We start from the raw sequence: 23536 nt of genomic DNA on the forward strand, positions 1-23536 counted from the left end.
CAGCTTCGTAGAGAGACCATGCTGCTCAGAGAAAAATGATTTTCCAAAAGGTTGTGGGCTTGTTTTACTCTCCACCCCAACACCAGGCAGAGGTGAGCTGCCCTGCTCCTGGCACCAGTTCTGCAGTCCTTGGAGAAGGGGTAGATTTGGGACGCATAGAGAGAGCCCAGTATCTGCCTAGCTGAGACAGGATGTCACAAGCTGAGTTACCCCCTCCCAACTCAAACAGAGAAAAATTAACGAGTGCCTTCCTCCAGCCTTGATTCACCTCCAGACCCAGCCTACTCTTATGGGAAATTTTAATTCCCTAGGTTTTTTTTGACACTTCATACACTTTCTGTGAATCCTTTCCAGGCTTCTCACCTGGATTTTCTTTGTTTTTAATCTGTTTGGCTATGATTACTTCTGATGGGAGGGGATGGTTCCTTGGCTGGGCACCCATTTGCAATGAATTTACCCTGATTCCCTTAGGGAAGAGGCTGTGCATGTCCCTGCCTGCTGGAAGAATGTGGGATGGCTCCAACTGTGGCTGCCAGGGATTTTTTAATACACTGACTTTTTTGCATCTGCCTCTTGGGTCCACTTCCCTCCAGCGTTCGTGGCAGGAGTTTTCTGGCTTGGGAACCTCTGTCCAGCAGATCATCTGGAACACATCACTCTGGAAAGTTCTGGCTCTGACTTGCTTGCTGCATGTGGTCTCACATGGGTCAGCAGAGTGGTGAAACAGCTGGAGAACCTGTTTGAAGGAGCCCCCCATGTTTTTCTGAGATTAGATGAAGACGTGACTCAGTTTCTAAGCATGGCTGTAGGGAAGAGGTTGGCAGCAGTTCTGCAGGACAGCACTGATGGAGAAAGGGCTTGGCCATGACAAATTCAAGCTGTGCTGGCAAGAGGGAAATAATATGCAAGGCAAGTGTCATGCAAAGCTTGAGGCTGGGTACTCAGTGGAACTCGAGAAATAGCCAAACATTCAACCAGCCCACATAAAACAAGATTGGATCCATTTTGAATGCCGAGTTTCAAATTAGTGACAAACACTGTTACAGGTATTAGCACAGGGCCTGCACAGCATGGGATGTTAACTTGATCAAAACTCCTTCCCTTGAGTTTGGGCACTTGAGACTGGTTCTGGTGTTGGTCCTGGCACCTTGCAGTAGCATTCCCAGCAGACTAGAGGCTAACAATAGTTTCGTAGCTTTTTCAGCTATATTATTTTAAGATGGGGTGGGTGGCTTCTTGCTCTCATGTAAACAGAAATTGTTATCTCCAGGTTTTCATGATACTCTCCCCTATGGTGGCTCATGCTTCTCTGGCCTAAACAGTCCTAGGTTTTGGGTCCTAGGGTCAATGCCTGAACTGGAGAACTGGAGAAAAGCACTAGGGTTTCTGCTGCCTGGCAGCCCCTTTCCTTCTGACCAGGTTCCTAGTGGACACAAGAAAGGTCGCAAGAGAGCTCTCTGCCAGTGCCTGCTATCCCACAGAGAACAGACTCCCAGGAGTGGGGCACAGCTGCTGAGTGGTGCATTTGTGGAGCAGGTGAGTTTGGTGGGGAGGTTGTGTTTCTTACACAAGATGAGGCTGAGACCCAAGACAAGCACTGGGCAGGCAGTGCTGCTAGAAGCCCTTTTGCCCAGTGGTCTGGTAACCCAGCCTACCTGCTTCAGAGCACTCCTCAAAGCTGGGGGATATTCCAGGAGTAAAAGCCAACGTAGTCCTCCAGAGATGTGTTACATGTGATTGCTTTGCCAATAGCACTTCTCACCCTGCACGCTTGCATGTGCAGGGACATGTCCCACCAGCCACAGACCAATGACCTTGATCTGTCCCCCTGGAGAGGGGGAACTGGGGACAGCTCGCATGTAAGCCATACAAATATCCCCATTCAAGTCAGCAGGGACTTACTACCATGTGTCCCTCTGCACCTCTGGCCAGGAGAGCCGCCAGGAAGCATCCACAGGCATGAATTGCCCTTGGTGGAGCAGCAGGAGTGATGAGCACGTACTGGGCAGTCAGAGAAGGGTGTCCTGAAGCACAGAAGCGGAAGAGAGCAGCGAAAGAAAAGGCCACCCATCAGTATGGGGCTGCAGGGAGAAGGACAGCAGGTCTGTGGTGCACATCAAGCACCTTCCTCAACTGCCTCCAATGCCTGGAGAAAGGGACTGAGCCAAGGGCTGCTCTGGCTCCTCTTTGTATGTGCCAGGACTTCAGAAAAAACATAGCTGAATCAAGGAAACAGAGGTATCTGCGGGAAGAAGGAATTGTTTTCTGTGTCAGTGTTGACTCCTTCAAGAACTTCTGTCCCAAGGTTTGTGTGTAGGTGGAAAAAAACTGAGGTTGGTTATTTGCTCTGTCAGCCACCTGGGCCATTATCACATACTTAGAAGACATCAGGAGCGAGATAAGATCCCCTTTGACTGCCACATATGGCATGTTGGGATGCAGCTCAGAGCAAAATTCCTAGGTACTCTTGGAGGCTTGATCCTTTCTCTTCCTCTTTGTTCAGACCTTCACAGAAAGCACTAGTTTTTTTCCAGCTCTGGCCTCACTTGTTATAGGGCAGTGGTGGGAACATTCCAGCATTTAAAACCCTGGTCACAGAAATGTGAGGATGGGTTCTGCCACTTCTCAGTGACAAGGGATAGTGAGCCCCTCAGCCCCACCAGTCAAACCAAGCTCCAGGGCCTTTTCATTTACTGGAGATAAAGGAAGAGCTCTAGTCTCTCCAAACAATCATTCTTCAAGTAAATCAAGAAACAATTTAAAAAAAAAAAAAAAAGACCCATAGAAATACGATGGTAAGAAATTAGTCATTGTGGTTAAATTGTTCAAATTGCACATTCATTCAAAAATGGGCCATATGAGAAAGTAAAAGGTCCTCTCTTCAGCCAGACTTGGAAAGCGATTTCAATAGTCATCTCTAGGGTCACATGAAGCCCATTCCTATTGCTGCCATAATTCCACCAGCAGTATTTCATGCAAAACAGACCAAAAATCTCAAGAAAATCAGTCTATGCAATTTGGATCTTCTCAGTGAGATACAGCTATGAAAAAAAGCACACATTCAAATGGAAAAAGAATGGATTATTTGAAATCTCAGTTGATACCCGCTTTATTTTAAGCATGTAAACAGTGAATATGAAGAGGAATACCTGGTATTTCCTTCTGGAACTAAAAACATAACATTGGAGGGGTAGAAGAAGTAAAGTTCTCTCCTTCCTTTGATGATTTCTTAAAAATATTTAGTGTTTTTCATTTAAAAGAGCAAAATTAATGCCTAAAGTTAGAGAAGTAACTGCTTATTAAAGAGATTTTGACTTTAGAGGTATATCAAGTCTGACTTCTACAAATGCTTCTACTCTTCACTGAGCTTTTCAAGCTGTCATGATGTTGGAAAGCTTGTCATGTAGCTCTGATGAATTATTTGGTTATAAGAAGGTCGAGGACCAAAACTCCGTGGAAAAAGTAATTAGAACAAATGCTGCATAGAAAACAGTTGTATTTTGCTGTATTTGTGCAGGGCATATTTTAAGAGCAGGTGATAACACCGGAGAGAAGCTTTTTCCCTGTCAATTTTGGCATGTATGGCATGCAGCAACAGCCTGGTTTCACAGGACTCACTCTGCCAAATCCATGGAGTCTGGTATTGACTTTGCTGAGTAAATATTTTTGAAGGCCTTTGCAGTGCCTGCTTAAGCAATTCCCTGCTATGGTTCTGCAAAAATGCCCCTGCTTTTCAAGAAGCAGAAACAAATTTCCACAGTAGCACTGCAAATATTAACACACTGCTCATGCCCCTCATTTTGTACCATCAAATGCTGGGAACTGGAAGCATGTGAGCCATAGTGAAGCAAAGCATGCGAGTCAGCATTATTTGCTTAATTTCCATGTGCTAAACAAGAAACAGCCAGTTCCTGGCAAAGGAATTAATTGTTTGACAATACAGCGGGTGAGAAGGGCAGGCTGACCACTGTCGGAGCAAACTCTGGGCATAAAAGTCGAGCAGGTACCACTCAGGGCTAGTACTCTGGTGGCATATAGTGCTGTTCTGGAAACATTTCTGGTTGGACCTTTATCTTTTCTTCAGATAAAAGCACGTAAATGGGAAGGGAGGCTATTAAATCAGGTTGAGGAGGCCTGAACTGAGCTCCTGTCTCTGACTTTCTCTGTGACCTTAGGAAAGCCACTTAACTCTCACTCACAAAGCAAAGATGATAGTTTATGTCTCCCTGTGGTGTTACAAAGCAGAATCAACCACAAACCTCACAACTTTACATTTGGCTGTGACAGGCAGGACACGAAAGTACCTAAATGAGAAAGGAATTAAGTAATAAATGCAGTGGTTAAAACACAGGGTGGAGAAGTGAGTCTGCTGGAAGTTGCTGGGCCAGGAATGCCCTAAATGCTCTTGAAATACCCCAATTCCTCTCCAGTGCACAGGGAGTGGTGCTCTTCTCACTGGGGCAACGTTGAGAGTTGGAGCTCCCCAGTCCATGGAGGGCCCTCAAAGTGTCTTTCTGCTGAATTCCAGAAAAAGGGCAGCTGAGCTACTCAAGGCACATGAGCAAGAGATACCTTGGAGAGGAAGCAAAAGAAAAGGATCAGGAAGTCCATTCACTGCACTTCTTTTCCTCCTCAGCTACAGTTTCTGGGTGCATCTGGGCTGCTTTTTTGGAGCAGCACAGCACCTGGATGTCGGCAGTACATGAGAGGCATGGACATACTCGAAAGAGTCCAGCAAGGGGTTGATGATGATGAAGGGACTGGAGCATCTCTGATCAGAGGAGAGGCTGAGAGAGCAGAGACTGTTCAGCCTGGACAAGAGAAGGCTCAGGCAGGGGGAGATTATAGGTGTACTGGTAAGTACTGATGGGGAGGAATGAAGGACAAGAGGTGATGAACACAAGCTGAAATCCCATCCAAACCCGAGAAAATACTTGTGTGTGTACATGTAGTGTATGTGTATTGTGTGTATGTGCTTGTATATGCGTCCCGTGTGTTTGTGCTTGTATAGGTGTGCCAGGTGTAGGAGCAGGGGTGTGAGTGTTGTACGTTTTGTGTTGCGAGTGTGGTTGTATGTTGTGTGCACAGTGCATGTTTCATGTGTACTCAGTGTGTGTGTGGGGTGATAATCCAGAGCTGTGTATGGCCTCAGCCAGGACTCAGTCCCACAGGGGCACCAAGGGGGCCCCGAAGCGGCTTCAGCCAAGGAGAGTCTACAGATGGGGTCAGAGGTGTGTGGGAGAGGGGACTGTGGGGCACTTGATGATTTATGGGGCAGACGTGGGGGAAGTTGGGGGTACCCAGGGGGTTATGAGGCACATGGGAGGCTCTGGGACCCTGTGGGAGCTATGGTACATCCAGAAAAGCAATGTGACACCTGAAGGGTAAGGATACTGAGGGAGAGAGCTGGGTGCACACCTAGGAGATCAGGGGGACCCTGGGCTGGGGGATTGGGGGTGGTTATGGGACACCTATAGGAGTTGTGGAATACCCAAGAAAGGAAGAGAGGGCACAAGAAAGATCAGACACCCTAGGGGTCTGTGGGACACCCATGAGGCTGGGAAAACCCAGGGGTTTAGAAGGCACATGGGGGGCTAGGTCCACCTTGGACAGGGCTGGGGGCACCCAAGGGGCTTAGGGGCAACCAGAGAGGGGTGAGATCGCAGTATTCCTCCAGAAGCTGATGCTGGAACCCAGGCCTGTGACACCTCCTTTATTTCAGGCATTTAATGGAGCCTCCAGCAGGAAGGAGAATCCGTATCCCCCACCTACAGCCCCTGCGCGGCCAGCCTCACTGCGGGGGCGCGTAGGTGCCGGCGAGGTGCACGGGCAGCCCGTCGCGGCAGGAGACCCGCACGTGGTGCTGGAGTTGGCGGGCGCGGTAGGCACAGGGGGTGCGGGTGTCCCCGCCCCGCAGGCGGCAGGTTGTTATGCCCATGGCTGTGGGGGTGCTCTGGAACCCCGACTCGTCAGGCGCCTGGGAGCAGGCAGCCACCAGATCCCGGGCCGGCGCGTGCACGAAGGTGTTGGAGGGCTTGCAGGGCCTCCCCTGGGCCGTCACCCGCCGCCGCGCCAGCATGGTCTCGCAGTAGCGGTGCGCCGCCAGCGTGGATGTCCGCGGGTAGTCCACGTGCTGCCGCAGGAACTTCTCGTAGCGGGTCTCGCCCTCCGCCCCTGCCAGTGCCGCCAGCACCAGGGTCACGCACAGCACCCAGCCTGCCATGGACACCTGTGGAGAAGCGGGGTTAGGGCCATCCGGACTTCTGGTCCCCCAGCTGGAAACCCCACCCTGGATGCTTGATTTCTCGACAAATTCCCCCTCCCAAACACCCGGGTCCCTTGCAAATCCCCTCTAAATGCATGGGGACCCACCCCATGACAAATGGGCCACCTCTGTGTCTCACCTGGATGCCTGGATTCCCTATAGGACACCCCATGGACACCTGAGTTATGCACTCCCCAGAAGCCCCAGTCCCCTACAGAACTACCTGCTCCTCAGACCCCTGGGTCCCCTATGGATGGGGTCCCTGCCCCAACACCCAAATCCCACACACAGCCTCCCTCCCCCACCGAATGCTTGGGCTCCTCACAGCCCCCTCCCACAGACATTCCCCTACACATCCCTCACCCCCACCTGTGTGTGCGCCTCAGTTTCCCTTTTGGCCTCAGGATCTCCGGGATCCCTCCCACTCCTCTGCACGTCTTTTATACCGGCCCCAGCTGGGCCCAATGGGCAAGGATCCAGGAGGAGGGGCAGAAGAGCAAAGAGCAAGGTCCAGTGGACATCTGGGAAGAGACAGGTGTCCAGGAGGCCCCACTCACCCTCTTGGCCCCCCCCCAAGGTCATTAGGTAGTTATTAACGAACCACGTGACTGTCTGTGCACATCCCCTTGGAGTCCCCTGCCCATGTTGCCTTGGATCATGCATTCTGGCCTTGGCCACCTGTGCCAGGAGAGGCAGGACACCGAAGCCCCTTTGGGTGGCAGGGAAAGATACCTAAATCCCTGATGGGGGCAGGATGTCAGCATCACCTCAAGCACAGCTGACAGATGCTCCTGCTCGTCTTGGAAGATGTGGCACATCTACGGCTGTCTTGCAGTGCTTCAGGAGCTATGTGTCCCTTTCCCCTGTGTCCCCTTGTGGGCAAGTTCATACCCCTGGGAAGTGCATTTTGCCTCACTGCTACCTCATATGCTCCCAGATACTCCACTGAGGCACAGAATAGCAAAGAATCAGGAGCCAGCCTGAGCCCACCAAAGACCCATCCCTTTGCCTTCCCCATCCTGATGGACTGCCAAGGAAAGCATGTCCCCACCAGGGGGAGAGGCATGCAGTGCCCAGGAGAGGCTGTCACAACTGGATACAAGTGGTATCCATCCTCCTCTCCAAAGACATGATAGAGACTGTGATGGGAAGTGGTAAATGAGACAAAGTGCACAGGAGGCCTCAGTTGCCCTTCTCCTCCATGAGCAGCCAAGTTCTGAGCCCACCAGTGATTCAAGGAGGACAAGGAGTGGGCCTCAGAACCACGGACAGCTGAGAGATGCACCTTCTGAGTGTGTGTCATCATGTCACCTGACCTACTCGTACCCCAGGACAGCACAGAGCTGCCCCCCTGTCTGTCCCAGGCCCACCATGTCTCATCACAACCCCCCCGGACATCCTCTGCTTTCCACTGTCCTGGCACAGGTGGAAAAGGGATGATGCCTGCAGGAGGAGGAACAAGCCTGGATGTCTGGCAATGGGCTGTCTCTAGCTGGCATGGCATGGGTACCTGTGTTGGAGCCTATTCTACCCAGCAGACCCTCAAGTGTATCCTTTCCAGAGGTCGCTGTGATGCCTTTTCATGAACCACATGTGGCCATGTGGTTCTTTCTTGTCCCTGGGAGTCCCAACTGCCTGGCGCTGTCCTGGGCACTGCATCTCCCTCTTTCATCCCTGCCCACCATCCCAGGTGGGCTAGTCGGAGCCTCCTGCTGCCCTGTGGCGAGAGGAGCCATCAGCCGAGGCACTTGGGGCAGCCCAGACCAGCAACTTCTGGTTGTTCCCTCTGTGCCCCATGGCATGGGAATGTTGCCGATTCTGGGAGCTCTCTAAACACAGACACAGAGACTAGTTTAGAAAGGAGACACTGCTTATTCTGCGCAGGGTGCCAGGTGAAGGTTTCCGCATATCAAGCACACCATGGGGTAAAAAGTTACATCTTTTATACAGTAAAGTTTACACGAACCGCCTACCTAATGCATATTTATTTGTATGACGTAACCTTACACAACGCTTAAAACACAAAAGCTCTTTTCTTTATTAAGAAACTTCTACTGTAGAAGTTCTCCAACGACACCAGTTACGTTTACAAAAGGCGAGAAGACTCAGCCTGGGGACAGATAATTCAGCTTGAAGGCACCAGGAAGGAAACGTAACTGATGGGCATTCGCTAGGCGGAGAATACGTATTAGATAGGCGGGTTCAGGTAAACTTTACTGTATAAAAGATGCACCTTTTTACCCCGCGGCACCTACCTTTCTCCCGGGCAGAGCCTGCGCAGCGAGTCCCGTCCCTGTGGCTCTCGGGTTCCCGATCCCCGGGATCGCGGTGCGGGCGCTCCGCGGGGCGCAGGGTGCGGCTGGGCCGGGCGGGGGCGCTCACGGGCACGGCCGCTCCGAGGCGCTCCCCCCGCCCCCCCCGCGCCGTTGGTTCCGTCCGGCCGTGGTACGGCCCGGGAGAGGGCGGTGCCCCTCTCCCTCGGCCCCTCCCGGCGCGAAGCGGCCCCGCGCTCGCGGGTCTCGCGCGAGCGGCGGTCTCGTAAAATCTCGCGAGAGCGGGCGCCCCGCCCTTTCGCGGCGCGCGCGGCACCATGGCGGTCGGCAAGAACAAGCGCCTCACTAAGGGCGGCAAGAAGGGCGCCAAGAAGAAAGTGTGAGCGCGTCAGGGCGGCCGGGCCGCGGGCGGGCGGTGCCCCGGGGCGCCGGGGGAGGCGCCGCGGCGGCGGGATGCCGGCGATGCGCGGCGGATGGCGGCGGCGGCCCAGCCGGAGCGGGCGCCGGGCTGTCATGGCGGCGGCCGGGCGGGCCTGGGCCTGGAGGGGCGGCGTGTGGGCAGGGAGGCTTTACTGAAGCCCGGCGTGGCCCGAGAAAGTCGTTTAAAAGAAAACTTTTTCCTTCATTCGCTTTAAGGGTCGATCCTTTCTCCAAGAAGGACTGGTATGATGTCAAAGCACCTGCGATGTTTAATATCCGAAACATCGGGAAGACGCTTGTCACCAGGACCCAAGGAACTAGTGAGTAGTTGGGGTTCCTACGGTGGAGGGCCATGCGTCTGCTCCGTGCGCTGGCTCCAGGCGGCACTCGGTTAAAGAAATGCTGACAAGTGGATTTTGCTCGTAGTAATATGAACCTGGAATTAAAAAAAGAACAGGCACTTGTGGCTCAGTTGGGTGATTTGAGTGAGTTTTCTTGAGTTGGGCAAGTTGTTTAAATAAATGAGCTTAGTTGCAGGGTGGGGTTCTTGTTTGTACAAGAAACCAAACCATGGAAGGATAGGATAGGCCTGAAGTTTCTCATGAGCTGCTGTGGTGGTAGGCTGGTGAGTTGGAGGAAAGAATTAAGGAGTTATTCTGACTGTCACAGGGGGAGATGTGGGACAGTGCCACGGGAGATCTTGGTCATAACAGGAACGTAACGACCAGCATGCCAAGGGACTAAAATTTAAACCTTTTGGGTAAAGGTGTCTTGTCTCTGTTGAGAGCTGGAATTGCTGATTTAACGTGAGTGCGTGTAAGTGTATCACTGAGTGGTAAAGATGTTTTTATAGGATCTGGCACACCTTGGGAAAAGGAGACCTCTGTTAGGGATGGAGGGGATCTGGATGGGGATATCGGTATTTTAGGAAGCCTAGCTATGCAGAATGGCTAAATAGTTATTCTATACTAAAGTTATAAAGATGATCATTACTTCGAACTGTAACACGCGAAACAAGTAAAATAAGGGTCACTGTAAACCAAACGTGAATCAACCCGTGTTGAAATGGTTGTTGGAGGGGGAGCTGTGAAATGACTGGGCTGTTGACTGTTGCTTCATCTCTGCTGTGGCAGTTTTGCTTTTCTTTGTGGTTTGTAATTTCCAATATTCCAGAACCCACTCCACTGAAAACCACTCAGAGTATTACACGTGGTGGAATCCGTGGCGTGCTGGTGTTCATGTCCCACATCTGATACAGTCACCTAGAAATATTCCTTCCAGAGTTGACAAAACCTGCTGTTTGGCTCTGTGAGTGGATTTGATCTGGCTCAAGACACAAATGAACTGCAGCACTGCAAGGCCCTGGCATTGCATCCCCAGTGGTTGGGCTCCATCTTGGAGGCCTTTCCAGCCTTTGTGATTCTGTGATCACCACCATGAGAAAACATCCAGTGGGAATTCGGTGTCTGATTTGAGCAGTGCGCTCCTAATGTTGATAAAAGGTGTTTCATTTTGTTCCATCACACAGAAATTGCCTCTGATGGGCTGAAGGGCCGTGTGTTCGAAGTGAGTCTGGCTGACCTGCAGAACGACGAGGTTGCCTTCCGCAAATTCAAACTGATCACTGAGGACGTTCAGGGCAAGAATTGTCTGACCAACTTCCATGGAATGGACCTCACCCGGGACAAAATGTGCTCCATGGTCAAAAAATGGCAGGTGTGTAAACGACAAGGTCTGTGTTGCTGCCGGAGCCTTTAGGAAGAGGGGGAAGCACTGGAGCATTGCGATGCTGTGTTTGGGGTGGCTGCGGCGGGTGTTGATGATGTAGGGTTTGGGGGTTGGGGAACCTCTCTGTCATGGGGGGGGGTGTAAATGGCTCTTTCTTTTCCAGACAATGATTGAAGCCCACGTCGATGTCAAGACCACGGATGGTTACCTGCTGCGCCTCTTCTGCGTGGGCTTCACCAAGAAGCGCAATAACCAGATCCGCAAGACCTCCTATGCCCAGCATCAGCAGGTCCGGCAGATCCGCAGGAAAATGATGGAAATCATGACCCGGGAGGTGCAGACCAATGACCTGAAGGAAGTTGTCAATAAGCTGTAAGCTCTGGCTGTGTTTTATTTTTCTCCCCTGTAGTTTCAGTGGTTGGTTGGTGCTGAGAACTTGGAGAATGGTGGTGCTTCACATGCCATTTGGCAGAGACCAGAACATGCCCTTCATGTTGGAAAGCCAGAGGTCGTTTTCTGCAGATAGCTTCTCTTGGTCTCTGCATCCTGTTTGACTTGTACCCACTGTCACATTTGCATAAATGTTAAATTGTGCAGATTTTGCAGAGGATTTCTGGTTCTGCAGACTGAAGTTGTAATTCTCATCAGCCGGGGCTGTGAGTGTTCTGGGTTCTTCTGATAGAAGAAAGTTTTCCTAAGTGTGATGTTTGCTTCCAAAAGTTTGATTGGAGATTTGCTCTCAAAATGGGTCTTGCCCTATGCTCCTTCTAACACTGCAGGGGAAATGTCTTAGAATCTAAACGTACTTGAAGAAAAATGTTCACATTAATAATGTGAACTTCTGTAGGTTATTTTGTACTCTTAAAGATTTTTTTTTTTAAACCTGTGTTGCTGATGAAGAAGCAGGCAGAGTTTATAACGTTGTGGCACCATGGTGCTCTGTGGTTTCTCAGGATCCCAGACAGCATTGGCAAGGACATCGAGAAGGCCTGTCAGTCCATTTACCCTCTGCACGACGTCTACGTCCGCAAGGTTAAGATGCTGAAGAAGCCCAAGTTTGAATGTAAGTCGGTTACTGCAGATGTTGGGTGTTCCTGGAGGAGGATGTGGGAAGCAGTCACTTGAAATGCGTTTGCTTTAGGATAAAGATACAGCAGCATCATGGACTTGTGTAGCTGTTGTACTGAATGGGTGTGTCCTCGTCTGACTTTGTGGCTTCCAGGATTGAAAGCCAAGCAGTGAGCACTGAGTTCAGAGCCTTTAAAATTCTCACCTGAAACTGCTGCTGAACAGTTAAAGGCTTTGCCTTGGGAATGAATGATGACAAAATGTTTCGGTCCCAAATGACGTGGAATGATTATATTTTCCCATTTTCTGACATTCCCATGTAATGCAGTAGTAGCTTCTTGAGTCCAAGTCTTTTTAGAAAAAAGTTTAATTTGTAGTTGTGTTATGTTGCACTTCATTCAGTCTTGTTTCTTTCTGACCGTCAGTTACTGCAGCAGCGTCTTCTCGTTCCATGAGCTTTCTGGAGTGGACTTGGTCATACCTGTATTAAATGTTCTGGTGGTTTGCGTGTGATGAGCAATTGAGTAAATTTAAAACTGTTTAAACAGGTGTATCTCTCACTATTTCTGTTGCTGCTTCTTTTTAGTGGGCAAGCTGATGGAGCTGCATGGTGAAGGTGGCGGTGCTGGAAAGCCCTCTGGGGACGAGGCAGGCACTAAAGTAGAGCGAGCCGATGGATACGAGCCGCCCGTGCAAGAATCTGTCTGAAACTAAAAATTGGTGGAAAATAAAAGTTTTAATACACAGAACTAATGTTTGGTTGCCTGTGTTGCTACTGGACAGTATTGGTGCTGGATGTGTGGATGGGTTTTCAGTAAGGTAAACCCTATTGCCTTGGTTTGAAAAAAAGAAAAAAGCGTTTGTGTTGGAGATGTGGTTTTCATGATTGGTGTTGCAAGATGGGTAGAAGGGGGGTTGTCCTTTTCGTGGATTCTGTATGTTGGTTTTTCCAGTAGTTCTGGTCCTCACAAAAGAAATCTTGTGTATGTGTGCAGAGGTTGCCTCAAAGAGGAGCATCGTACAGGAAAAACGGGAATACTGTTTCAGGATTTTTCTATTGTTTCAGAATTTTTTATTACAGGGAAGTCTTTGGGATTTATTTGGACTACTTGCTTAAAAATTACATGTGTATGTTTAAGCTTCCCGGTGGTAATTTAATACAACCTCTTGTGGGATAGATGCGGTCTCCCATAATCAAAAGTTGTTTAAATATCTTAAAGTTGTAGTTATGATTATGGAAGCAGTGTTTATTTTGAGCAGTGTAGAAATGCTCAAAAGCAGTAGGGGGTTGCGTGTTGGTTTTTAACCTCTGTCAGAACTGAGGAGTAACTGAAATCATGGCTGAAAAACCTGTGACACTTCAGGGGGAAAAATTATACTGAAAAAGACAAGGGTCTGTGTTTTGAAAACAAAGCATACTTTAAGGGATTTGCTGATTTAGTTTAAGACTGTTAATTATCTGATAGCATTTTTTCTTACTCAGGCTTCAAAATGGAAGAGTGTTTTTTCTAGCTGAAATGAGTTTTTTGTGCTATGAACATGTTTAGAATTAGTCCTGTGAAATGTTTGGTAAGTTTCTGATTTAAAATCTGAGAACAAAAAGGGGAGGTCAATGAGAGCTGCAGATCCTGCAGTTGGTTGTCATAGCATAGGATAAGAAATGGGGGGAAATAGTGAAATATTACTGTTACAGCAAGTTACTAAAGGAAAAGGAGAGGGGCCCTGCTACCCATGAGGGCTGTAGCGTTCTGTGTCAAGGATTTTCACCTTTTCCTAGTTGGTAATTCTGGTTTGCACCAAATCATATGCAAAATGAAAATAATGTTTTCAAACTTGCTTCAGAAGAGTGCAGGTGATGTGATTTCATGTTGTGATTCCAAGTTACAACTTAACATGCGTTCTGCTTTTTCCAGCTGATGTAGTGGAAGTACAGTGAGTGCTCAACACTCACAATCCTGTAACAGGAGAAAGGAATTGTTCTGCTTTTGACCACCTGCTTTGCTCTTCCCATCAGCACTGCTGAGGCAGGTGTCATCTGTCTCCAGGAGTCCCAGTCAGTCATATTTTTGAAGCCATAAGATGGAACAAACACCCCTTGACTTCTCTAGCAAAAGTGAGAACTTTTCACCAGAGTTAGAAAAACAAACTGTGACGTAGGGTAAGTGCGGTCAGAGGTTGGAAACCCTTGAACCTACTACAGCACGTTCCAGTGCAGCTGTGCACATGCACAGGTGTGTGTGTGTATATCTGTTCAAGCCCTGGATTGGCATAAGGACTGTCAGAGCTGTTAGTTATGCACAGACACGTGTTGGCTGTTTCCTCTGCTTAGCAGTGGTGCCATCGAACGAATCGTTAGGGGCTGCAGCTGGCCCCTGTTCTCTGTAGGCTGGGAGAGCTGGGAATCCTGAGGTGGTTTCTGAGCTCATTCTCTGAAAACTTGTATGTCTTGTTTACTGTTACTTTCTCCTTCAGCCTGAGAGGATTTGGAGAAAGAAGAAGAGCTTGCCTTTTTTCAGGCTTTTAAATTTATGTTTCTGAACAGCGGACTGCCAGCATTGCTGTGCAGGGGCCCTGGATATGTACGTATGTATGTACATATGTATGTATGTTTGTAACAGGATTTTGGATGGGGCGGGGGGGGAAGCAAGCAGAAAGGAATATTTCGTGCTGCATCTGTATTCTCTCAACAAATACCAGCTGGAAAATCATGGTGTCAGCAGAGCACACCAAAATCACGAGCAGAACTGCTCATCAGCACAAGTAATTTTGGCACAGCGAGAGCCGCGCCACGTGTGACACCCTGCGGTGACAGCTGGTTGCTGCAGGTAGCAAGTGCCACAGATTCCGCAGGTGGTACGTGTGGAATGTACCCGAGTCCAAAGGCTTGAATTAACTCTCTTAAAGCCGTCCAGATTCGCTGAGGGGTTCGGACTACTTGAAAACGGATGCAATATTTTTTGTCTGATTATTATTGGTATTATTTGTCTGGGGGTTGGGTGTTCCTTTGCAGCTGGGTGAACTATATAAGCAGAACGAGATCTGTAAAACTGCCAAGTGGAAAGCTCAGCTCTCCACAGCATAAGACAATTAAAATGCCAGCACGACTTAATTACAAAAATTTTATTGGTTAAATACATTCTTAATTTACAGAGGTACCATAACAAACTTACTGGACTTAACAAAGGTATATTTAGGACACTGTTAATTGTACACAGAACAAAGATGTCTTCCTGAAGATATTTCCAGAGAGTGGGTCAAACAGTATTTTGATAAATGAGACTTTTACTATTACACTAATATGCGGGGGTCTAGCTGAATTTCAAGGTTACAGCTGAAATTTGCTACTATATTGCAGTTAAGATTTGTGCTCCACCTCATTCCTAGTTTTTTGTACACCTTAGGAATTTCATCATGATCTGTAGGCAGTCTCGCGGTGGTGCTGGGCATCGTCCTAAGAAAATCCTCTCCTGTAAAAGCCAGGCATCTCACTTGTTTCAGTGTTCACGAAGGCGCTGTTTCAGCTGCCTGCAGCAATGCGAGCAGCCCTTAGATGGCACTCGGTGCTGGGAATAGAAGGCCTTGCTGCTCTCCCTACCCTGTCCCGCCCCACAGGGAGGAGATGATTAACATACAGCAGAGTGGTCGGGTCTGCGGATAGGCACTGCCTTGAAGCATTCAGTGGAAGTTAGAAAAACAACGGTTCAGTACACATTATAAAAATGGGAAGGAGGAAATTGAAAAAAAAAATATAAAAAAATCGATTCTACTTTTGAGACTTGTATCAAAATTTTAGAAAACTGCCAGACAATAAGTAAACATCATACACTTAAATCTCATCTACTGCTACACTGATGCAGTATGTCTTTGGAGGGCATAGGTATTCTCTAGGAGATGGTGTTTTATTGGAATAAGCAACAAAAAGTTTTAGCATCTCTTGGCAGGACAGCTTGGGCAGTGGTTTATGTCTACATTTGATTCCACAGGAGTTTCAGTTAGGCTTGCGGGGATGCTAAAACTGAGGAATTGCTGTACAAATTGTTATTCCCTCCTAGAATGGCACATAATTTAGAATTGATTTATAATGTTAATAACCTTAATGGAAGCAGAAGTCCAGTTCTCAGCTCATCAAAACTTCGTGCGATCTTCATCTCTCGGTTGTAGATATGGTATTGGTGCAATTTAAATACACAACAGAAGAAAAATCAGGGGGAAAATGCCTGTGTCTGTTCAAGTTCTGTGGCCTAACTGTGACTCTGCTGTGTGCAGTGATGCTGAGGACCTCATGTCTGCGCTGCACATTCCTCAGGCTTGTTTCAGGTGAGCCCTAGTCGGCTACCGGGAGTGGATGCCCATTCCCTGCTCAGGGAGAGTTCCTCAGTTCCGTTTTGGCTGTGAGCCTGCTAGTGCCTGCTGTGATGGTAGCCAGAGTGCAGGGCATGGGGAGGGGAGGGCCACCCTCACCAGCCTGCTTAGGCATCTATTTAGATGCACCTTGATCTCCTGCAGCAGCAGGGACCTATTGCTGTGATGCTTAGAGCTCATACTGATAAAGCTGTAGGCAGACAAGTCAAAACTATCTCAAGGTCAATCATGATCCTGGTTTCCAGTCTCCATTCACCACTCAACTGCTGGCCCTCCTGCAAACTGAACTGCCAGACCCACAAAGAAAAGTCTTGTTGAGGGTATCTTGATACCCTGTGACCTGCAGCTCTCTGAAGTAACGACTCGTACAAACAGCTTACTGTTTTCTCTTTGTTATATAGTGCAGAAATGATGGAATACTGTCAGCAGTGAAAGAGCCAACTGCAACATAATGTTTTCTATTCCAGTCTGATGGAATTAGATGTCATTTAAATACTTTGTCAGAAGCCAAGTGTTACAAAAATTAGTTTACTACCAGAAGTTCCTATAATGTGAAGCTTCCTCAGTCATGTCTGTCTTAGTTTGTCAGTCAAACCACACTGCTACTTTTTACTAATTGCCTTGGTTAATGCTGCTTGGAGTAACCTCTTGCCAGGCATGTTTTCCTTAGTGTCTTGACAGACCATTTATGATGATGCTCAGTATAGTTGGTATGTGGTAACAAACTGGAAACTAATCCCACGTCTGCTGAAAGCTAAAACCAAGGCTGCATAATATCCTTCATGTAAAGGTTAGGAATAGTGTTACTGAAGTATGTTCCAGTGCTTGAGTGACAAATGAAATGCAGACTGAGTGAAGATTGGCTTTCCACTTGCATGACGGGAGTGGAGGGGCAAATATTTGGAATAGTGCAGCTACTCCGTGGATGGGATCTGAGAAAGCTCAGTAAGTGCTGTCTGTCACAACTATCCTCAGATGGGAAAGAAGGGCATGATGGTGCTTGAAGAACAGTGGGCAGTAGAAAAATCTAACCCTGTACCTGGAAGGTATTTTGGGGTAAGGGAGGAAGGTTGAAGATGATTCATACCAATTTAAACAGTACTTGTAAAAGGCAAAATACTTAAAAATCTTACTTCTGTGATCTTGCTGTATGAGCAGCTTGGGCTAAGAATAGAAGAATACTACACAAGGATTTATTTCTGAGTTTTCCCTCTTACCAGTATTAGATTTGATACCTTTCTACTATGAAATACCAGTTATTTTTCTTGTCCTCTAAGTCATAAAACAAACAAGTGGATTCTACTGCTAACGTGGAACTCAAGCAGTAATGAAACCTGAATATCAAATTCCATCTACATACTGAGTGTTGTAATTATATATTAAAACAATTCCTTAAATTCGGATTTTAAAAAGGTTTTAAAGAAGCCCAAAGCAGTTTACTTTATGCAGACTTTGTGCAGGATAAATGTAATACCAGATAGTAAACATACTAGAATGCTATATAAGTTAAAATGGTGTTGCACCACAATATTTCCCTAGTTGGAAACTGCTAAAAATCCTGCTTGTTTTGCTCTCAGAGCATTCATGAAACATGACCACATACACTGTCACAAAGGACTAAAATGCTCTTATTTGACTTAAAGACACTAGTATGACTGTCTAGAAAAAGTAGTGCAAAACATTGATAGTCAACACACGTTGATGCCTTTGCTGTGCCTTTAGGGTATAAAACATTCTCTCCCACATGCAGGGAGTACAAAGAGAGGCAACACTTCATGGTGTTTTTAAAATCTGAACAAAGTTCTTAGGAAATATCCCAGACCTTCCTTGTATCTCTCCACTCATCCAGTCCTCATCTACAGATTCCAGCTCTGTGATCATATCACCTGCCTGTAAGAGAAGGAGTAATATGAGTCAGTACAGCTTACTGTGCAATGTTAATGCATGCATAGCTCGACTTATTTAGAGGCAATTAATATCAATCAAATAGAAGAGATTTGGCACTCTCTTCGTTGGTTATATCTCCTGGAGATTGTTTGCCAAAACCAGTTGAAGCTTCTCTTAAGGTACTGTCTATGAGGGAAAAACCTTTGGAGAGACAAAAGAGCACTGCTGGATAACTTCCTGAGTTGCTTAAGCTCTCCAGGTAGACAGGTACGATAAAAGCTGGCTCACAGGCCACTTGTTATTTGTGTGTCTTTCCCTGCTCTGTTATGAGGGTTTCTCTTGAAACCCTGGAAACATGTTCTTTTTTCAGTCCCAATATTTTCTAGCACTTGGAAACTTCTCTCTTGTCTTTGGAAACCTTCCTTTCCCAAAAAGGAAAAGCAATAATCTAAGAGCTCGGTGTGGCCATTTAAACTGCAGCTCCTGTGTTTGGTCCTTGTTCCAGTTTTCACTATCCCATGCCACACTCTTCATCTGAAGTACTGTTATGGCCCTGGCCTTTCTCCCAGTACCATTGTTCCCCTTTTCTCTTTAAAGAATCATCTACCCTTTCAACACTGCACACTGCTAATGCTGAAACTAACTATTTTGCTAGTTTTAGAAAATACTGTGTGTTTCGACCTGTAAGACACACTTTTGGGCCTGCTTGTGAAAATCGACTGTTTCTCAGAAATTTGCTTTTGAGGACACAGTTACACGGTTACCTAAATCCTGACTTTGAATCTCAAGGGCACTCTGTTTCTTGTTCATGCTTAATATGATCTGGGCACCCAGCAAGTATTAATTTTTCCCCTTGTTCGCACAGCAACTATGTATTGTGTTGCCAATTTAAGATTTTGCTGTACTTGGTGTCCCTTAGAGGCCTGGCTGCTGTAGCACTGGCACTCACACTATTATCCTCCTTCTCACTGCTGTCTTTCTAGTCAAAAAAGCAGGCTCCGTTGACCAGATCAGCTGATCAAGAACTGCAAAATGAGGTTGGTTTGTCTTGTCATGTTTACTAGAGCAGAGAAGTCAGAGGAATTCTGCAGCTCCTGATCTCTTTTCAGTGTCTTGAATGAAGATTTTGCCAATATGAAACAGCAGTGGTAAGGGCAAAAAGGTTTTTTAGAGAGACCCTTTATCAAACATGCATATTCTATGTGCTTCATTTTTCTTGTTTCAAGCCTATTTTCACAGTGGATGAATCTTATTTTTAGAACTCTTAAAGGAGCGTAAGACCTCTTGGAAATTGGTCTAAGAGAGGTACTTACTTTGAAGGAAAGCTCATCTTCGTTTTCTCCATGAAAATCATAAAGAGCTCTGGCTTTTCCTTTCTTCCCTCCCCCAGACTGTGACAGCTCTACCCTGGCTGCAGAACATGGACAAAAGAAGTTATTTGGATCGGCATGAAATAAATCTCTGTTTCTGGAGAAGTTCCCTCTCATTCTCATGTTTTCTCCCCATTACTGTGCTACAGGGTGTCCAAATGTTATTGCTACTGCTGTAACAAACTCCCTGTCCTACTGGAATAAAAAACTCCACTGACACCAGTTCATTTTACAGTAGAGTCTCACAGTTCTGCTTTCAAGAGGACTAAATTTGACTTACTTGAACTTTCCAGTGGTGATATCTAATAAGAGCTGTCTTCTCCTCTTTGTGCTTGAAGATGAGGCAGCATCAGTACTCGTGATTTATTCCTAATGGTGCTGTTTTGCCTGTGCCCAAACCACAGCTGAAAACATCCCAGAGTCTGTGTCACCTCCCACATTACTTACTGACTAGGACATTATATTGCCATTATTAGAGGAGGCGGTTCAAAACTTAGCTTAGCTTTAAAATATTAAAGACTGTGGTGGTGTGTGGCTTCGTAATGCAAAGGAGTAGTTGGGTTCTCCCAGAACTCTGTCATGACTGTCACAACCCAAGGAACAGTGAATTGACATTTAGTAGGAGCACTGTACCTGAGCAGGTCTGAACAAAAACTGCTGGGAAAATCCCTTCCTTTCCATTTAGTCTTCCTCTATACCACTCCAAATCTACTTGTTCCAGTATTTGGATGTAGTCTCCCTTTTTAAAGGACAGATCGTCTTTGGTTTCTGCTGTAAAATCATGAAGCGCTTCGCACCACTGTACAGAGCATCTGCTGGTCTATTCAAGAGAACAGAGAAAATGCATTAACTTTAGGAATGTTAAATGGAGCCCAAAAGCTGATGGATAGTGCAGAAAGCAGCTGTACAGAACATGAGCGTCCTGACTTTCTCCCATGCAATAGTGTCGCTGCAGATGTACACCAGAATGGCATTTCAGCAACCACCACCACAGAATTTCATCTTGGCTCAGGCACATCCCTTTTTATCGCTGGTGGCAGGGAGAAGGACTAATGAATTCAAAATTAGATCACTGCAGCAATACTTAAAATGGAGATAACAAGAATTTCCTTAAGCACAAAATATAAAACTTTACTTTTGTTAATTTTTCAAACTATGAATTCAATCAGTTTAGGCCAAATGACAGAATTCAAGATGTGACCACACAGCGTTGTGTGCTATGGGATTTGTGTCACATTCAGCTAATCTGGCATTATAATAGAGAGTCTCTGTAAATCTGTGAAACTGCTATGTAAATTCTGGCCCTAACCTATACAATTTTATTACCTGAGGAAGGGAAGAAGAAACCTCCACCTTGTTCTTCAGTGCTGCTTCTGTACCTACATAAGTAAAGCACAAGTTAGAATAGCAGCAGTGACTATTCAAAACATTATTAATGGTAGGGATTTTAGATATTCAAAGTGACTATTAAGAACAGCTTCTTAAGATTTTTGATTTTTTTTTTAACCTGTCTTTCTCTTTCTACCTCCCTGCATTCACTGCTCTGGAATTTTCTCCTATATGCTGCCTACATGCCTGAAGCCCAATATGTTCTTGAAGATTTCTGCAGACATATTCATACCTGTTCCAGGCAGATCTTCAATTACTTCCACAAAGTTCAAGGGGAAGATTCCAGATGTGCCTCTGAGCTCTCCTTTGGCCCACTCTTCATTTACGTATTCTTTCAGGATAATGGTTTCACCTTCTGAAAAACTGAGCTCATCTTTCTGATCTCCAATGTATTCAAATCGTGCTAGACATCTTGGACCTCTGCACAAACAAAAGAGAAAATTACTTTGCTTCTTTATTATTATGACTGTCCACTTAATAATAAGGCAGCATGGTCCAGCATATCAATTGATAGTTTAATTAAAATGATAAAAGAATGCACTGAAGATAGAACAGGTGGAAAACTGGGGTCTAACCCTGGTTCTTATCTCTGCTTTCTGAGGAGGATGAGTACAGAGTCTGGGTTGAGCCCGATGCAACTTCTGCATCCCAATTCCTGGCTGTTAAGAGTATTTTGCAAAAGACCCTATTTCTTTTCCAAACAACACTAAGACACCTTGGGTTTGGGCCATCTGTCCCACTTCATATCTTTGCCTATATCCAAGTAAGTATCCTGATACACTTTTTTCAAGAGTTTGATCGTTTTTTGAGCTGGCATCCCACTCAGATGCAATTAAACATGGGTGGGGGGTGGGTGCTGTATATTTGTCCCAAATACATGGAGGTTTCATAGGAAAAAGATAGTTTTTATATTCTTTGACATACTTTGTTCTGTAAAATCTATCCCCATAGGATATATATATGGGAAATAACTGATCTGTCAAAGAAAGGAACACCAATGCATCTGATAAATTTTGCATACTTTGGTACAATACTGAAAAAAACTAATTATTTCCCCCCCCAGCTCAAATAGATTTAACAATATAACAAACTAATAAATTAAATTTAAGAAATTACTCTAAGAAAATATTTTCCAGAAATACCATGCTGGAAAAAGGTAGTAATAGGCTTTAATTCTTTCTATAGCATCATGGCATACAAACAGTGTAAAAAGCTTGACTCCCACTCCTGTCCCCCACTCGTATCTTTGCAACAATGTGGCTTTCGGGACAGAGCTGGCACTTTGTGCTTCTTTAGAAGTTGCAGAAGCAGCTTTTAAAAAGAAGGGTTTGTTTATGCCAAACCAGGCTTCATCAAGAACAAACTGAATGACCCCTCTCATACTAGTTGTTCCTGCCTCTGCCTGAATTGGCTTTAATTGCTGGAATGAATGATTATGAAATCCAATAAATCATCACTGAGAAAAAACAGCGTGAAAGATTGTCTCTTGCCCACAAATATTTGTACAAGTTGTTTGAAAAACAGAAATAAAAAATGCTGGAAATACATTTGATAATTTGATCTGGGGAACTTTAGATTCACCCGTACGGCTGTCCACTTCAAGGATGGGTGGACAGACAGATAGATATATTTATCTCTTAAAGTACATCTATATTCTCTCCCATTTTATCTTGTTCTTTCAAATGATTAAGAGCCCTACCCTGTTCCATCTTATGAGGATACTGGAAGAATGGAGCAAGGCCTGGAGCAAAGGGAGGAGCGTACAATGCTGCTGAGGTTAATCAGATTGCTTCGTGGTTTCTGTAACCAATTTTCATGAAAGTGAGGTTTTAGGCTTTTTTCACCTGAGTTTTATTAAAACATCATAAATATTCCGGTTTTTTAAACACATATTTTAATTTTCAAAATATATTTTGGTGAATAAATTCTTGACTGTATTAACCTCAGTGCTGACAGCACCTGCTTCACAGTTGATCTTTTTTTTCACTTCCTTGTGAATCATCATGAGAAAGAAAATAAGATTTATCTGACTCACTTAATACATCGTGATGAAGAAGGTATTTTTTTCCCGCTGGCTTCTTCTGGAACATCAATCTAATAAGACAGCAAAGTAAGTTAAATCTTCCATTTCAAACTAATGGCAACATAACCACAATAAACTTGAAACTGGATAAAACGATCCATTTTTCAGATGTGTGATGCTCTGTAGTCACTGGCATAGTCTGATATATGATCATATTAATGTAAATTTTGGGGGTTTTATGCCTGATTTCTCATTTTTAATCTTATGCAAACAAGGAGCAATATTTAATGTTTTCTTTTATGAAGCTGGTTTATTGTTTTTACTTGTGGCATGACCGACAGAATATGTGATTGGATGCTACTACATGTTATTGTATTTAGTTCCCAACTTTCAGCTGGTAATTGCTCTCTATTATTTACTAGCAAAATATATCACAATAGACAAAATTATTGCTTACACTTATCCTTTCTGTGCTCTGGTAGCCAGCTGTTCTTCAACAAAAATACACCTCACAAATCTCACTTGAATTGGAGAAAGATAACTTAGAAAATCAATACACAGATATATCAAACAGACAACATTCAAGTCCTTTATCATAAGAGAATTTCAATTGTATTTTTGGTGTGACATGAAGGATGATCTGTAAGATGTGTAAGACTTCAAGCCTAGAGGCCCTGGCGAGGAGCTCTGGTTTACAGCTCACTGTTGTATCAGCCAGTTCCCATAAAATCAACAAGAATGTTTCATTAGC

General features: G+C 45.8%; 3 protein-coding genes and 1 non-coding gene across 7 annotated transcripts in view; 2 read left to right on the forward strand and 2 right to left on the reverse strand.

Moving 5' to 3' along the window:
* Positions 1-5698: 5698 nt before the first annotated feature.
* On the reverse strand, positions 5699-8633 carry LOC114061367 (ribonuclease CL2-like). 2 transcript variants are annotated; one of them, XM_027891792.1, is made up of 2 exons: positions 8521-8633; positions 5699-6229 (listed from the first exon to the last, which is right to left on the reverse strand). In XM_027891792.1, exon 2 carries the CDS (start codon positions 6221-6223, stop codon positions 5792-5794), a length of 432 nt encoding a protein of 143 aa, XP_027747593.1. In that variant the 5' UTR covers positions 6224-6229; positions 8521-8633; the 3' UTR covers positions 5699-5791. The 2 variants fall into 2 exon arrangements, with proteins under 2 accessions (XP_027747593.1, XP_027747592.1); XM_027891791.1 differs by lacking the exon at positions 8521-8633 and adding an exon at positions 6635-6767.
* A 150-nt stretch (positions 8634-8783) lies between these two features.
* RPS3A (ribosomal protein S3A) lies at positions 8784-12507 on the forward strand. Its single transcript, XM_027891790.1, has 6 exons — positions 8784-8917; positions 9175-9278; positions 10487-10674; positions 10850-11058; positions 11640-11749; positions 12341-12507. Exons 1-6 carry the CDS (start codon positions 8856-8858, stop codon positions 12460-12462), a joined length of 795 nt encoding a protein of 264 aa, XP_027747591.1. The 5' UTR covers positions 8784-8855; the 3' UTR covers positions 12463-12507.
* LOC114061389 lies at positions 11999-12068 on the forward strand. The gene has a single exon (XR_003572105.1). It is a non-coding gene; the product is annotated as a small nucleolar RNA SNORD73 (small nucleolar RNA).
* Positions 12508-14856: 2349 nt separating the features above from the next.
* Positions 14857-23536, reverse strand: part of SH3D19 (SH3 domain containing 19) — an 85718-nt gene continuing 77038 nt past the window's right edge. For all 3 annotated transcript variants that reach the window (XM_027891793.1, XM_027891794.1, XM_027891795.1), the window contains 6 exons: positions 22798-22856; positions 20995-21182; positions 20700-20752; positions 20007-20193; positions 19317-19414; positions 14857-18006 (listed from right to left, as the gene is read on the reverse strand). In XM_027891793.1, the coding sequence (XP_027747594.1) occupies positions 17890-18006; positions 19317-19414; positions 20007-20193; positions 20700-20752; positions 20995-21182; positions 22798-22856 (702 nt within the window). In that variant the 3' untranslated portion in view covers positions 14857-17889. The remainder of the gene's footprint in view (positions 18007-19316; positions 19415-20006; positions 20194-20699; positions 20753-20994; positions 21183-22797; positions 22857-23536) is intronic.

The sequence above is a fragment of the Empidonax traillii genome, unplaced genomic scaffold (assembly GCF_003031625.1).
Source record: "Empidonax traillii isolate 1590-97213 ecotype Southwest subspecies unplaced genomic scaffold, ASM303162v1 scaffold331:size1191723, whole genome shotgun sequence".
NCBI classification, from domain to species: Eukaryota; Metazoa; Chordata; class Aves; order Passeriformes; family Tyrannidae; genus Empidonax; species Empidonax traillii.

What these genes read in the sequence shown, in the direction of transcription:
- LOC114061367 (XM_027891792.1), bottom strand. Translation starts at nt 6,223, where the DNA reads ATGGCAGGCTGGGTGCTGTGCGTGACCCTGGTGCTGGCGGCACTGGCA.
- RPS3A (XM_027891790.1), top strand. Translation starts at nt 8,856, where the DNA reads ATGGCGGTCGGCAAGAACAAGCGCCTCACTAAGGGCGGCAAGAAGGGC. An exon ending in CACCAGGACCCAAGGAACTA is followed by an intron (nt 9,279 to 10,486) that starts GTGAGTAGTTGG and finishes TCCATCACACAG; the next exon opens with AAATTGCCTCTGATGGGCTG. An exon ending in CCATGGTCAAAAAATGGCAG is followed by an intron (nt 10,675 to 10,849) that starts GTGTGTAAACGA and finishes TTTCTTTTCCAG; the next exon opens with ACAATGATTGAAGCCCACGT.